At 48.1% G+C, this 15320-nt stretch overlaps 1 protein-coding gene across 1 annotated transcript; it reads right to left on the reverse strand.

Moving 5' to 3' along the window:
• Nucleotides 1–1434: 1434 nt before the first annotated feature.
• On the reverse strand, nucleotides 1435–15249 carry SF3A1 (splicing factor 3a subunit 1). The gene is made up of 16 exons (XM_054219718.1): nucleotides 15043–15249; nucleotides 13233–13345; nucleotides 11230–11434; nucleotides 10142–10399; nucleotides 9634–9708; nucleotides 8741–8891; nucleotides 8067–8260; nucleotides 7298–7415; nucleotides 6997–7182; nucleotides 6513–6634; nucleotides 6068–6310; nucleotides 5158–5368; nucleotides 4223–4377; nucleotides 3308–3409; nucleotides 3013–3084; nucleotides 1435–2168 (listed from the first exon to the last, which is right to left on the reverse strand). Exons 1-16 carry the CDS (start codon nucleotides 15106–15108, stop codon nucleotides 2067–2069), a joined length of 2373 nt encoding a protein of 790 aa, XP_054075693.1. The 5' UTR covers nucleotides 15109–15249; the 3' UTR covers nucleotides 1435–2066.
• Between the last annotated feature and the right edge of the window lie 71 nt (nucleotides 15250–15320).

The following is a 15320-nucleotide window of genomic DNA, read 5'->3' on the forward strand; positions in this document are numbered from 1 at the left end:
CAACCCATTTCCAGATTTTTACGGCCGCCCCAGCCCTGCGGGTCCCCCCCGCTGCAGGGGAAAGCCGGGATAGCGGCTGTTTTGTTCGGGATACACAAGGTACAAGAGTCATCCCCGATATTTAGATGGAAAGGGGCTGGCGAGGCTCCTCCCCACAGGCTGTTTCTAGAGGGGTTTCCTGGGGGAATGCCCGAACCTCAGCCCTGCCCGGCTGGAAACGGCACCCAGGGCTCGGCCAGGGATTGAAGGGACACTGGTGGGACCGGTGCAGGGGTTGCTCCCCCCACTGAGCACAGCTGGAGGAGAACAGCTGGCTGACCTTAAGCCCAGCCCAGCCCCGGATGCAAAAACAGGACTTCTCTATTTCAGAGTTTGTTTTTTTTTCTTTAAAAATCGGCTCTGGAAACCACCACTCGCTGCCCGGTTTTGTTTTCTCCAAGGCTGTAGAATCACAGACGGGTTTGGGTGGGAAGGGACCGTTAAAGGTCACCTAGTGCCACCCCCCTGCCAGCCAGGAGCAGGGACATCTCCAGCGAGATCCCGTTGTACCAATCCTCTAGTTTTTAAAAGCAAAAGGGAAGCGTCGTTATCGTACCTTCCTGCGGGTCCCAAACCCCCTGCCCACGCCACAGCAAGGACGGGAGCGGGCTGCCTTTGAGGGACACGTGTGCATCTGGCAGAGGCAGCAGCTGGTCACTGCTGGCCACCTGGGCTGGGCCAGCGCCAGCCACCTTCACTGCAGCAGCAAGGCTCCCTCCGCCACAAGGGAGGCAGGAGGAGGCCTGCTCTTCCCTCCCGCTCCATCCCTCTCTCCGTAAACAGGATGTTCCTGTAATGCCTGACCACCGCTAAAAAAAAAAAAAAATAAATAAATGGTATTAATAAACCCAGGGCTTTGGGTTGCCCCAAAAGAGCAGAGCAGAGACCCAAATCACGGACACCCGCCTCTTCCTCAGCGCCTAAATCGCTCTCTGGCGCCTGGCTCTGCTCTGTGTTACGTTTCCATCAAACCACAACGCAGGAATAATCTGATTTCCCGACCCATACGCTCTCCAGAACCAGGAGAAGCCAGCCGCGCGATATACAGTGCAAAACACGTTTTTCCCAATAAAACTCTCACCGAATTCAAAGTAGTCTTTCTCCCCCCCTGCCCCCGCCGTAAACATTCATACATAAATGCTTTATCTTCAGGAATAACTGCACAGCACTAGGGAAATTTTAACAAAACCCTTTTCTTGCAGCCTTTCCTAGAAAAGAAAAGGATTTCCTACAGTAAAGGGCTTAATCACAAAACCCCGCTGTATCTCCCTGCCACCCATCCGAGTGCTCTGAAACCACGTACATCTCCATCTAAAAAAAAAAAAACAAAACAAAACAAAAAAACCCAAAACAACAACACTAAAACGCAAGGAAGGGGAGCCGCGGCAGACAGAATCCCGCACGGAGCTGCGTGTTTATTTAACAAATCTCAGGCTGTACAGAAGCAGCACGAAGCTGTTCAGCGCAGAGACCCACATCTCCTTTATCGCAGGGAACAGCCGCGTAACGCTCATGCCGGGGGAGGACAAATTTCCACGTCAGGGTCAGCGCGAAGAGGCTCTTGCGGATAGACCAGGGACGGAGAAAGAGCAAAGGGCTTAATCAGCATGTTGAGAAGGGAGAAGTTTTCAATTAGAAAAAGGTTAAATGAAGCAGCAAGCGCTGTAGCCAGACGATGTTCTTGGTCAGTGTAAATCCCTCAAAGATGGCTCTAGACTAAACTGGGCACGACCTCGGTGTCGCTTCCCGAGGGAGCTGGAGAGAGAGCCAGCACTCGAGCAAAGCATCGATCGCTAACAGGCTGCTGCGGTTACGTACTAGCACACTACATTTACACACTGCAGGGCTCTACCAACTTCCCCCCGCCCCGCTCCCACCAGCCACCCAAACACGGGGTGCGGAGTCTCCCTCATCAAACCGGAGCTGGCAGGCAGTGGCAGTAGCCCCTAAAATGGTTGGAGGATTCGAAGGGTTGGGGTCACACAAGCGGCAACGCAGCCACGTCGTGCCTGGGGGCTCCCTGGCTCCTACTTCTTTCTGCCTCCTCTTTCTTTGAGCGCCAGGTGAATCAGGGAGCCGCTTGTCATGTTGTAATAAGCCAGGGAGTTCGAGTCCTTGATGAAGATGCCCTGAGGGGAGGGGAAAAATTAAAAAACCCGACAGTCAGAGCAGAAATCTGAATGCTCCCTTCCCACAGACCCCATCAGACGGAGCCCTTCTGGCCCTGCTCGCAGAACAGGGGAGCAACAGAATGCTGCTGGCATTGAAAAACCCCGGAGAGATCCCCGCGTCCCAGAAGGTGGGCACTGGAGGAGCTGGGTAATTTTTTTTCCCTTAAAAAAAAAAAAATAATAATCAGTTAAGCTTCCTTTCTCGCTAAGGGTTAACACATTATCTGCCCACAGAAGAACTCCGAGGAGGTAAGCGCGCAAAGTCCACTGCTTAGGCAGCAGGTTGTGCCTGTGCACATGCATGACTGGAAACAAGTTATTAAAAAGGAACGGTGCCTTTCTGACAGCTCCGGTCTCGCGAGGAAGAGAGAGAGAGAGAGAGAGAGTGTGAGAAATCTCTTCCGTTCTGTGTTTTGAAGCAAGTCTTTTCAGAGCTGCCAGGGATTCAAGGTACCCACCTTCCAGAGCACACATAAACACATCAGCAGGAGCACACTGCTGCGTTTAGATGTCAAAACCCGCTCGTAAAATAATAGTCTGATTTCAGAGAAAGGCGTCAAGCTTAGAGGACTCATCTGCAGCAGCAACAATGTGAAGATCCACTGATGCCGCCTATTAAAGGCCTGCCCTGCTGTAACGGCGTGCAGTTCTGTACCCAAGTGTGCCCTACAGACAGGAAAAACATTCCCCCTGCTCCTCCCAGTATCTCAGCAGGTACCTCACAACTTCTCCTTGGAAAACGGCAGTTTGGGTGTGAGAAAGCACTGAAGCAACAAAAAGGATCTGAAGGGCTTATACCCACCTCGTACTGCAGCTTCTGTTTCCCAGCTGGCATCCCCGTGGCCTCGTGGATCTTAACCTTTATAACAGACACCTAGGGAGAACCAAAGAGCTCGCTCAGGGTTTTTTTTCCCTCTGCTGTAGGGATGGGCAGCACTGCTCCCCCAGCCACCCAACCCCGCCGGGCAAGAGGCCGCAGCGTGGGGGACATGCAGAGTTTTACAGCTCCTGCCACGCAGGTAAACTGTTATTCGCAAAGCAAAGGAACTCGGCAGCAAAACAAGAAGGGGTAGCGGGCAGGTTAATAAGCTACGTGCCTGGTCTGAGAGTGGCAGGGTGAACACCAACACTTGGCCGTTCAGCTTCCATTCCGTCTTGTCCTGCATGTTGGGAACTTGGACTTTGACCGTGACCGGACCCTAGAGGAAACAAAGATAACGTCTCTTACAGGCAAGGAGACTCAGGACTACGATAAGAGAGTGGAGACAAATTATTTATAAACACACTGCGGCAGACAAATTATCTATTTCCAAAACAAGCCACGTATCTCAACTTCTCAGTGAACACACCGAGATGTATTTGCCTCAACGCTGAGAAAGTTACTTCACCGCTACCAAAACAAAACATTTAGCTGGCTTTCTCTCATTAGTCCCTCCTTCTGCGTGCCGTTCACCAAGCACCACACGCACTCACAGTACTACAGAATGAGCGTAGGAAGCATTAGACGGGAGACAGCTCTGCGCGGATGTCCAGGAAAACCGCATAGCCTTCTTAAAGGACTGAAAACTCAACCCACGACGACGGCACTCCTCCGGAAGGAATTCAGTCTAACACTTAGTACACAGGTTGTTACGGAACATACCACATCACCACACCACCACGCTGACACTGATACATTAAATCTCCTTGCCTCTGCAGCTTAGCGGTCCTCTGCTTAAAAGCTTATTAGCAGCATTAGTTCTTCTTTACATTACTACAAACCTACCTCACTACGAGTCTAGTGTGTAGCGCTGCATTGCTCTTCCCAGTAAAACACAAAGCAGTTCAGTTAGCTCAGGAATGAGAGTAGGAAGAGTCTGAGTCATCTGAGAGAGTGACCCCCTTGCAAAGTTCTCCTGCCCATCAGCTCCCCTTTGGGCAGCGAGCCGGCATTACCGGGCAGAGGAGGCCTGACAGCCCAACGGCGTCAGGACCCTGGCGCTTCTCAACAAGCGGCCAGCCCCCACGGGTACCTTGTTCCTGCGCAGAAACTCCTCCTCCGGAATCAGGCTGTCTTCGCTCTTCAGTTTCTTTGAGACCGGCTCATCCTCCATGGGTGGCGGGGGGTGAACAGGAGGCATGGGTGCTGGGGAAGGAACCGGAGCCACGGGAGGCGCAGGAACAAACGCTGAAACGGGATGGGGAGACACAACACAACCTGCAGTCACGCACCGAGTATACAGCAGACACTCCCTTACACAAAAACTCTTTCAGCAGACCAGTAAAGGCTGAAAATAAACGCCACAATGCATGGAGGAAGTTAACACAACCAACAGCAACATGCAAACTTCAAACGTTAGGACGGCTTTCATATTGGGAAACAGTCCAGGAAAAGACAACAAGCGGCACAAGAGCTTCCTGCAGATCTTGCAAAAAAAGAAAGCGCTCTCAGTTTGGCATGTGGCGGTGCCAGCCCCTCGATTTAAAAAGAGAAAAAGAAAAGGAAGAATTGTTTTTCACATCGTGCTTTTCAACTTAGAAGCACCAAATGCTATGAAGCCGCTATGAAAAAAGGGGCCAGACAACAGTTTTTCCTCCCACAACAGCAACTTCTGTAACAAGCTGTAACACCCAGTGAGGCGCTGGCAGTTCCTCTTTGCTCTGGTTCCTCTTGGAAAGCAGCGTGGATTCTTAATCTTCACCTGGGCAGGCTCCCGGGGTGATGTAACATGGGTGAGACAGAATTCTCTGTATTTCACACTGCAGGAGTCTCGAGCGCAAAAGCACTACTTACAGCACTACTCTAAGCCGTATCAAACACCCCAAAATTCTTAACGATGGGACTTAGGGTCTGCAATCCCAATCACACACCGTTATCAGAGGCACAGAAGGAAAAGAGAATCAAAGCTCAAGCGCACATTATATAGGAATTAGCTGACAATTAACAAGAAACAGTGAAGTTACTGACCTGTCGGTACTATCATGGGAGGCGGGCGGGGGCTCATGATGGGGGGAGCAGAGGGCGGCATGGGGACCACATTGATGCGCGGGGTATGGATAATTGGTGGCATGGGGGTGGCTATGACGGATCCCGGAGGCAAACGGACCACGGAAGTCATCGGGGGACGAGGCATGACTGGAACTGCAGAAACAACAGCGGCGCGAACGGGAGGGGGCATCTGGAGAGAGAAGATAGTTTTTCTCAGCAGGTACATGGGGCAATGCTCGGCGCTGCTCCCAATCCTCATTAAAATAACCAGGGAAAGACACCACGGACTTCTGCTGGCCAAAGACTCACCGGGAACCTTGGCGAGCCCACCGTATGGCCAGCCCAAGCTGCCTGTAGACAGGCACAGAAGCCTCATTAACAGATTAAAGGGCTCTTCCTTCCCTCCCCACTGGGCTATCAGAGCGCCAGGCATTTAGCAATCTTTAAAAAGGTTATTTCAGAGCCAGGCAGCAGAACCCCCGGGGCAGGAACACTGGGCGGTGGGTGAGTCACCTGTGAACGTTTCTTACCTGCAGCTACTTTTGCTCTGCATCACGCGTTTTTACACCTAATAAAAGGCCCCCACCCATTCCTTTGTCAGCCGTATCTTCCTCCAAGATCTCACTGCCCAGGTTCCTCCTCTGCCCAGCTGACCAAGTCTTTTTGATATCTCTAAGGATAAAAAACTCCACTTATCTTATTTTCCCTTTTTAACGGCAGGTTCAATAGAGTTCCTCTGATGTTTCCAAATGACTCTCAAAACCATGAACTTCATGCAAAATCTGCTTCTAGGCCAGCGCCCTGCTGCTATAACCCTTGACCTTCGTCAGGGCTCCCTTCTTATTAACTACAGCCACAGTAATTTGCTTTTGGAAGCCCAAACACTCACTGTGGGTGGACGAGGCACGGATGTGATAGGCTGAGCGCTTGCTGGGGGATTTGATGCCGAGGAAGGAGGGGGTGGTTGGGGCATTTCATTGGGTTTGCTGGGACCGATCTTCTCCTTGCTGTCATCTTCTGGCACCAGTCCCTTGGCCTTATGGATAGCTTCAATTTGCTCTTGGAGAGTAATATTGGCCTGAGCAGCCTGTTGTGTGCGGGCCATGCTGCCTGAGTGGCCATCCCAGGTCACCTGACAGGATAAAATAAATCAGAATAACGGCGGCCTGTCCAGAATGCAATGCGAGCTGCAACTAAATCAAGAGAGCAGCTTGACAGCTAGAAGAGAGTTCAAAAGACTCCCATCTCTCTGAGCATTCATAATACCACAGGAACCTGTTAATAAAAAACAAAACAAAACAAAAAAAAACAAACAACCACAGCTTCCACTCTACCTTTTCCTCTGGTTTCTGGATTTCTTCTTCACCAATCTTTTTACCAATGGCAGTTTCTTCTACACCAAAGATATCAGTACGGCGCTCTGCCAGCTGCTTCAAGCTGCTTTCGATATCCAAACCTGCAAGCAAAAAGAGAAATTCTCATCTCAAGTGATATAATCGAAAGTCAAACATGATGAAGCCCCTGTTAACGATCTTTTAAACTGTATTATACCTAATGGCCGAGTGCTGCTCTTTCTAAAAAGAGACTGCAACTGATGGCTGGTCAGCAGCAGATAAAGCTCTTTAACTTTCTAGAAAGGCTTCAATGTACTAATGACAAGAGTATCCACACAATCGGCACACTAAGGACATCGTACAGAAAACTACATTTAAGATGGTCCTTATCGGTGCGACCTGGGGGAGCGAGGGGGCATGCAGGAGTTCACAGAACTCATCTAGCAACTGGGTTTTCCAAGCTATGTCGGACACGCGAGCTGACCTGGGGCATAGACCTCATCATCACTCTGCTTTTCACGGATGGATCGATCACGCTGCTCCAGCCATCGAGGATCCAGGAGACCAATTCGCATGTGTTCTTGCATTTTACTGGCAGGAATTTTCTCTCCAGTGATGGGGGAAACAAGATACTCATCTGGAGCTGGGGCGGGTGGTAATGGTTTTGAGGCTAGAAAAACAAAACCACACTTGTTAAAAACACACCAGAGGATGCAGCCTAGAAACAAATGCTCTTAGTGATTATTCAGGAAGAAATAAAGATTTTCTTCACCAGCTTGATTTACCTTTGGGATCGTAATCTTTCCGCACAATGACCTGATCTGGTGTGGGAGGAAGAGGTGGTGGCATTGGGGTTTCTGGAGGAGGAGGAACCTTCTGACCTTCATCTTCATCATCTGAGCCCTTATTAAAAAAAGATATTAAATAATACAATAATCATAGCCAAATTCCTGTAGTCAAATACCCACACGTAAGATTTGAGAAAGGCATAAAAGTCCTATGCAGCGCTGGAAGAACTGATTACGCAGCTTCAAAGCAACAGAGCTACTTTGCCTCTGGACATGTGTAATACAGTGGTTCCTCTGGATGATTACGATTCAGAAATTCAGCGGACCCAGAAGAGGAAGCAAGTACTCCTCAGCTTCCACATTACCACAGCACCGCAAGCAGGGGCTTACGGTTAACCATGCTCTTGTTCCTCGTTATCAGAAAAATAGCTTACATACAGCGGGTAGAGGAAGAGTCTAAAATGAGTCATCTTTTACAGCGTTCATGACTCTGTGCAGAGGAAAGTCCAAAAGGCTTGATCAGAGGAATATAAAATCCACACCATTAGGTGACAAAATTCCTGGATTTCTCTCTTGGAAATTGTATCGTCATGGAGAACACTAAAAATACCATATTCCAGAAGAAAGAGGTTGTTTTGAAATTCCATCAGAAGGAAATCTCATTTCCTCAAGCAACTGACGAACTTCTTACAGTGAAAATGAAGAGCATCACAAACCACACAAACTTTATGGGACAAAAGCAACGCTGATTGTATTGGCTTATTACCTCATCCATATCCTGCACTTGTGTGTCTTGATCCAGCTGGGCTGGGGGCTCATCTGTCTTCTCTTGCTTTTCATCTTCCTCGTCTGACTCCACCTCCATCTCTACCTCCTCACTCTCCCCAAACTTCTCGTAACGCTCCTGGATCAGGATTCGAGCTCCCAACTCTTCTGGAGTGGTAGGAGGAGGGAAATTCCCTGCAACGCAGAAAAGAGAGCTTCTGTTTCTCTATCCCATTTTGTTGTTCAGTGCACAAACAGAAATATCAGTTTCTTGACTGAAAAGCAGTTTCTTTACAAAGCAGCGGCATCAAAATCTCTGGGAGCCAAGGTATATAAAAGGGAATGGATGGAATCTATACAGACCAACACCAGCATGACACCTGAAGATGAAGGTAGTTATGGATGAAAGCACCACTAGAAAGTGGGACAAGTTCTGCTGCTCTGGCAGAAGTGGAAATGTGGACGCTAGTGCAGTCACGGACTTTGTGCAAGGAGAACATTACTAACTCCAGAAAAAAAGCAGCCCTGCACACTGTCACTGGGAGGCTTTCTCCTTCATCTTTGAAGGATATGCAGCTGTAAAACCCAGGGTCTGTCAAAAATGGCATTTGAGGACACAGTCTCTACTCAAAGGGAACAGAGTTTCATAGAGGTTACAAGGCTTAACTTCAGTACCTTGCTCATTGGGCTGAAAGTCAACTGTTTCCACGACCACAAAGTCATGCCAATCAATCTGGGCGTAAGCAACACGCTCCTTTTCCTTCTCCTCCTCTTCCTTCTTTCTCTCTCGCTCCTGGAACTTTGCCCACTCCACTCTGTAATACACCTGCACAAGCAGACATGAAGCAAGCACCAAATGTCAGTCAAGAAACACACCAGAGCCATCTCTACAGCGTCTGGAAGTTCACCCTACCAGCCCTTTCAGGGCAGTTACACAAGATCTACTTCAGAGGCCTGGCATGACAAAGAAATATTTGTATTTCATTTACAAACTGATTGACTTTACTACTTCAAAACGAAGTAACGTTGAGTAATGTACTGCACCGGCTTTGTAAACTGGTGCTCTAAAGCTGGACCTGCAGACTTCTTGAGCCAAGACCAAGCCATCCGCGTATGTCACAACTCTGAAGATTCACAGCCAGCAAAGAATTCACGGACACTTTTTAGAGCCTTGTAATGCGTAACGTCACCTTTCCATAGCAAAGGCAGTCTTTGTGACAACCAGGAGTCAAAGTGATAAAGAACATCCCGGAAGGACTGTAAGTGACTGAGATGTCACAGAAAAGTTGTCTGAGAGGGAAACACTCTACTTTGCAAAGCGCTTGGAAAGCGTATTGTGCGGTATCTACGCCTCTCCGCTGCCACAAGCAAACTGTCCCAATATAAACACCAGCTGGTGGTTTAAAGGCAAGCGTGGGTACCCTGTATTCAAGTTACTCCAGGGGACACATCCATTTTATTCTCTGTATACTGGTATTTGCTGTCAGCAAGTCAGAAACACGTAAAGAGAAAAAATTCAAAACATAACTGAAATGCTTCGGCAATTTTGCAAGTTTTTCATGTAATACCTGATCTAGGACTTCCTTGGGATTTTCGGCCTCTTTCTTGAGTTTGAGGAGCAAGCCTTTCGGTGGGATCAAGATCTGAAACACATTTCGCATGAGAGTTGGTGACACTTTTTTTTGCCAAAGACCTCTTAAAAGCAATTGTTCTCTTTCCACACTGATAAAAATATCAGCAGACCCCAGGGGCTACGATCCATTTATTCTATTGCAACCCTTATCACTTATTGCTCATACTTGCGTTTTAAAAATATTCACTCTTCGCCTTCCAACTACCCTCCGTATTTAAAAAAAAACCCCACAACTTTTGCTTGTATTACAATACTGCCTGGTACATTTAAGTAACAGCCCACAGAGTTCAGTGCTGCACATTGCCAACAATGTATGAGATATCCGCTTTACTTAAAGAGGGAGATTTAAAGGACGGACTCCTGGACCTGCGCGTATTTCTAGTCTGGCAGTTTTGCAGGGTTTCAGTTGTCTTCAAAAAATCAATACTTGAGACGTAAAGTACCTTCGTGTACTGCTCAACCAGCTTAGTGAAGTAGTTGAAGAGACTGTGCTGGGGGCGAAGGAAGTCAAACTGGTAGTTCCTCTGCTCTTTCTGCATCAGCTGAGTCAAGAACTGCCGCCCGTTCCGAGCCACGAACTGCGCCGTGAGCTTCACCACATCCAAGTCAAAGGCCGAGATTGAGGGAGGATCCGCAATGAACTCAAACTCCGGAGGTGGCTCTTTTGGAACCACTGTCTCCTGGATCACCTGGGCCTGCACCTGTGGAGCAGAACGGAGATGGCTCAGTGACCAAAAAAAGAAATTGTTACCAAACACTTGGGAGAGTCCATTTTTCCTTCAGCTGCTGCGGGAAAACAGCATCAGTCTAGATATTTTGGCAGCTGCGAGGATGAGAAAAAAATAATACCACAGGGTATATCTGGACATCTGTATTTAGGCCTACTATAAAAAAAATTGTTGCTCCAACAGCTAACAAAACTGGAATCTATCAGGACTTTGGTATAATCCTCCAGGATAGTCAATACCGCACAGCACGACCGTTGGCCGTGCAAAGCATGTAAAAGACTCCAATTCAGTCAGTGCCCTTTTTCCATCCAGTATGTATATAAGGCACAACTAAACAAGATTAGCAACATTTTGTACTCCACATTTTAAGGGGAAGTTGATCCTTCCGGCAGAAAAAACGGAAGTGTTTCTACAAAACAGTGCATGCAACAAGCCCAAACTGAACTCCAAGGGATTCTAAAGGCTTGCAGCAATCTTTAGAGCCCTAAGCTGATACGGTCCGAGCCATCACTAGCATAAGCACCATATCAGTCAATGCACAATTAAATGTAATTGAACCAGATCAAATAGAACAATATATTGACTCTTCCACACACAACTTTTGAGTTACCAGCAACTGAGGGATGCACATCTGCATCAAAACAAAGTCCCAGATGCTAAACTCCAAGCCTCTCAGTGCTGCCTTTTTTGCAAACGTGTAACTCCTTCATTTGCCTTGTCTTTCAGACCTCCTGCTTAACATCAGGATGTGACACAACCAGTTAGAAGCCAAGTTTTCGAGCAGAGGGAAAAGGAACACTTACCTTCTGCGGAAGCTGCTGCTGAGCACTTTGCTGCTGTTGCATGACCTTGGGAATAGCAGCCGAGGGCTCCTGTGCTTTACCCTCTTTGAACTCGCTGACTTTGTGCCGGTAGTACGCATGGTAAGGATCGTTGGGATTCAAGAAATTGAACTTAGGGTTATTTATTTCATTCTGACGAATTCGAGCTTCAAATTCTGGACCATTTCTGGGGAAGGAAAAGATAAATTCTTTAGATGACGAGGCATCAAGTCAAGTGTAAATGTCTGTTTATTTCACAGTAATATGTGTTGATGCATCAGCTCCTCAGAAGAAAATTTTCTCTCCCACGTGGAAGGAGTTTACCTCTCTCTAAGTAACTCACACCCAAGGCAGCAGCCAGCTGTACCCAGACAAGTTAAAGGCATTTGTCCTAATTTAGTCTGTAACGCTTCCCAGTGAGTATTTAAGACAGTTAAAAACTCACGCTCACAAGCATTTCACAATTTCATTTGGCTACATGCAAACACAAGATGATTCGCTGGATTAGACAACTTATTGGATGAAGCTTACAAGTTACTTACTAGCCCAATTTTATTTGCTCTATTAACAAGCTTTTAAGCTTTTTTCCAGAAAGTTTATATAGGGAAAAAAACAGGCAACCATCAGCCTGCGCTGGGATTGACCACACCGAGCATTTAAGAGAGCCCTAAATTTTAGCTCAGGTAACATCCATTCCTCTCACGCAAAGTGCACAACCATTTATTTCAGGGTAGTTTGAGAAACTTAAAGCTGCCGTAGGATGTTTCTCATCGTATTCTCTGGATGCCTCCAAGTCTTGTTTGGACACTCCACCTCTTCCAAAAGGAGGTCTTTACAATGCCAAAGGATAAACACAGCCCCTTCCTTATCCTCAAAGGAAGCCAATGCTCCTTGGCAGCGTTTTAGAGATCAGTTACACAATAAGTGTCTTTGACTAGACCAGCATTTAGCAATTGTCTTAAACTCACAGCAACAACCATCCCTGTTTCAGTGAGGTGAAAGCACATAGCGTTCAGCCTATCTGGATGCCATGAAGGTGAAGAATTTGCACGGCCAGCAGAGGGGTATTTACCTTCTGTGCTACTTGTACGCTGCAGGAAGACGAGGATTTGGTCCCCTGAGACCTCACGTAGAGATAAGACAGCCAGAAATACTTAAGCATTAAAAAAACGACAGAGAAAGATGGCCTATGCAGCACTAGCAGCTTACACTTGCAGAATGATGACATTAGGAAAATGGAGGAAGTCCAAATGAGTAAAATTTATTCAACTTTTAGACTCCTGCCCTAAATTTGACATTTGTACTCACGCTAATCAATCTGCTACAGTCAAGAGGGGAAAAAAATCCCATACACATCACGGGCAGCTCATCTATGCTAAGAGAGGCTCAGACTGCTCTCTGGAGGAACGCACTTCTCTCCATCTGGCTGGCAAGGGGGAGAGAGAGAGGTCGGAGGCTTGGAGGAACACACATCCCAGCCGCTGGTGTGGCTCACCAAGCTGTGCACAAACAGGGATGGGATTTACCCTCAGGGCCTAACAAGCAAGCCAGCACCCTTGCACTGGGAAGTTCATCACCTACCACGTGCCTACAGACTAAAACACAGACATGACTCCTCTTAGCTTCATCACTCGATGGAGCACCTCTAACAAGGCTCCCTTTCTACCTGGAATTTTGTTACCCCTTCAGATCATTCACAACAGGAACTGTCACCTGGTTATTGCAGTACACGCTTTACGTTTTGCCAAGGACTTTATTTTACTTACTACCACAGTTTTTCTAGCAAAGTGTGTCTTACACCTCTGAAGTAGAATACCATGATTTCTTTTGCACAGTCTCACTGGTATAGACTCAATCCTGAAAATCCTGCATGTAAAGTCACGCGCTGTGACCTGCTTCAGTTTCTGGAGCTGCATAGATATCAGCACTGCAGACAAGAAGTGTGAAAATGCCCAGAAACATGAGACGACACCAGTGTCATTTACCTGGCTACGAAGCTGGCAGTCTTGTCCACAATATTCCTGACCTCCGGAGGAGGATAAATAATTCCTACCACTGGCTTGGCTGGTGCCGCTTCCTCTTTTGGTTCCTCTTCTGGCTGTAATAAAAATAAATATATACACATATATACAGTCCTCTGTACTGCTGCCTCACAACTATAGCAACTATTCGAAAGGTGAAGAGGTGGTGGCGCAGGAAGACATCTTTCATTGTGGTGTTTGCAATCAGTCAAGATACTAAATTCAAACAGCCCAAATCAAAGCTGAAAAAAAGAGAAGGAACTTCAAATAATATTGAGTAACATACTGTACACCAGCATCAGGGGGTGAAAAACAGCCTGGCAGGATGCAAACCCAGACGAGGTTTATTTTCAGGTGGTTGAATAGGAAAATTCATCTCGCTTCTCTCTCAACTTCCTCATCTACGTTGGGAGTAACAGTCCTAACACACCTTAACAAATTGTTGTGCAATTCTGTGCTTAATGAATGCCATGTAAGAACTAAGTATTCCGAACAGCAATCCAAATGGCACACAGGACCGTCTACCCTCCTCCTCAGCTCGCAATTCACTGAATTTTTCCTGACACAAAGATCTGGTTTAACAATCTGAATCACCCGTCCCACAAACGAATTCCATGGCTTCTCAGGGTGGGAGACAATGTTTGTCGCCTTGTCAAGGGCACTCGCTGCAGGGGTGGGCACAGCAAGGCAACGAGGAAGGTCCCTCCATGGGAACCAAAACAAGTCCTCCCGGCATTTTTACTATCTCGGCCTTGAGTCCGAGTAGGTTTATAAACACCGAGCCAAGAGGCAGCATAGGGGAATGGCTGTAACAACACATCTAGAAATAACTCTACATTGCGCAACAGGCTGGGAAGTTATGAACGTTCCTCGAGGCCTGTGGGACTGCAAGAAGGGAGAATCTGAATGGAATTCCACATTGAATAAAACATAGCGTTTAATCCCACTGCGGTTGCATCAAAAGCTGTTTTGTAGAGAAAAGCTCTGCAGGGCATTTTTCTCACTGATATTATAAGAGGATCCAAACTAAAGTCCCGGAACCCTCCCTGCAGATGGCTCTGTCTTCCAGTCAGCCCAGAAGCTGCTCTTTGCATGACACTAAAGATGTCGCTCCTCTTTCCTCACCACGTAACTTTGAAAAGAAAAGCTATTCAAAAGAGAACCGGTCTACAGGAAACGTTTATAATCTTAACAGGGACAGTCAGGAAAATTTGAAAATACCAGCACCGCTACTAGCTCTGCAAAATCCATGGGGGCTCCAAGGCAGAAAACATTCTCGAGTCAAATCCAATCTTAATAAAGTGTGTTGAGGAGCATCATAAATATTTTTAGTTCTCATTCCCACTCCCTCTGAACAACATCATCTCGATGAACTGAAGGATAAGGCAACACCATGCTTGAGAGATGTTTTTATTTAACCGTGGTCCTGAGTTGCCTTCTGAACTTCTGTGCATAAGAGTCATTGGGATTTTTTGGAGAGAACCACGGTTTTCCTCCTAATTGTGCCAGCTACACAAAATCACCCAAGACTGTCAATCAGACCAGCTTCCTACACCCGTAAGTGTGTGAAGCTGAAGGTGCGGTCAGAGCAGCAGCTCCAGCTATGCTGGAGCGATATTCCCACTTCGGGAAGAGGCTCCTACAGAGGGGAATACGTCCGAGAGCAAAGAGAACCAGGGAGGGAAGCGTAAGAAGGCAGAGACCGAAATAGCCCCAGTGAGCCCTGCTTCCCCGCCCCCCCAGCGCGGCCTCCCCCCCTCAGCGCGGCCCGCACCGGTTTGCTCTCCGCGGGGGGCGCTGGCTGCGCCGGAGGCATGGCTTGCACGGGTCCGGCCGGCATGGTGCTCCCTGGGTACGGGCGGGGAGCGCTTCCCCGCCGCTGCCGCCGCTGCTGCCGCCGCCGAGCCGAGCCGAGCGAGGGCCGGAGAAGGCCGTCACCGCCACCGACGAAATGGCGGCCGCACGCCAGGCGCTGCGCACGCGCGCCGGAAGTGACGTCAGCACGCCACCAGCAGGCGCAGGTCCGGCGGAGGTGGTTGGGGCAGGGCGCAT

This window comes from Rissa tridactyla, chromosome 13 (assembly GCF_028500815.1).
Source record: "Rissa tridactyla isolate bRisTri1 chromosome 13, bRisTri1.patW.cur.20221130, whole genome shotgun sequence".
Lineage (NCBI taxonomy): Eukaryota > Metazoa > Chordata > Aves > Charadriiformes > Laridae > Rissa > Rissa tridactyla.

Excerpts from the sequence above, each read along its gene's own strand:
- SF3A1 (XM_054219718.1), bottom strand. The coding sequence starts at position 15,108 with ATGCCGGCCGGACCCGTGCAAGCCATGCCTCCGGCGCAGCCAGCGCCC. Across the intron at positions 7,183-7,297 it reads GAAAGATTACGATCCCAAAG|CCTCAAAACCATTACCACCC; the intron begins GTAAATCAAGCT and ends TTGTTTTTCTAG. Across the intron at positions 3,085-3,307 it reads CCCTGCCACTCTCAGACCAG|GTGTCTGTTATAAAGGTTAA; the intron begins GCACGTAGCTTA and ends GGTTCTCCCTAG.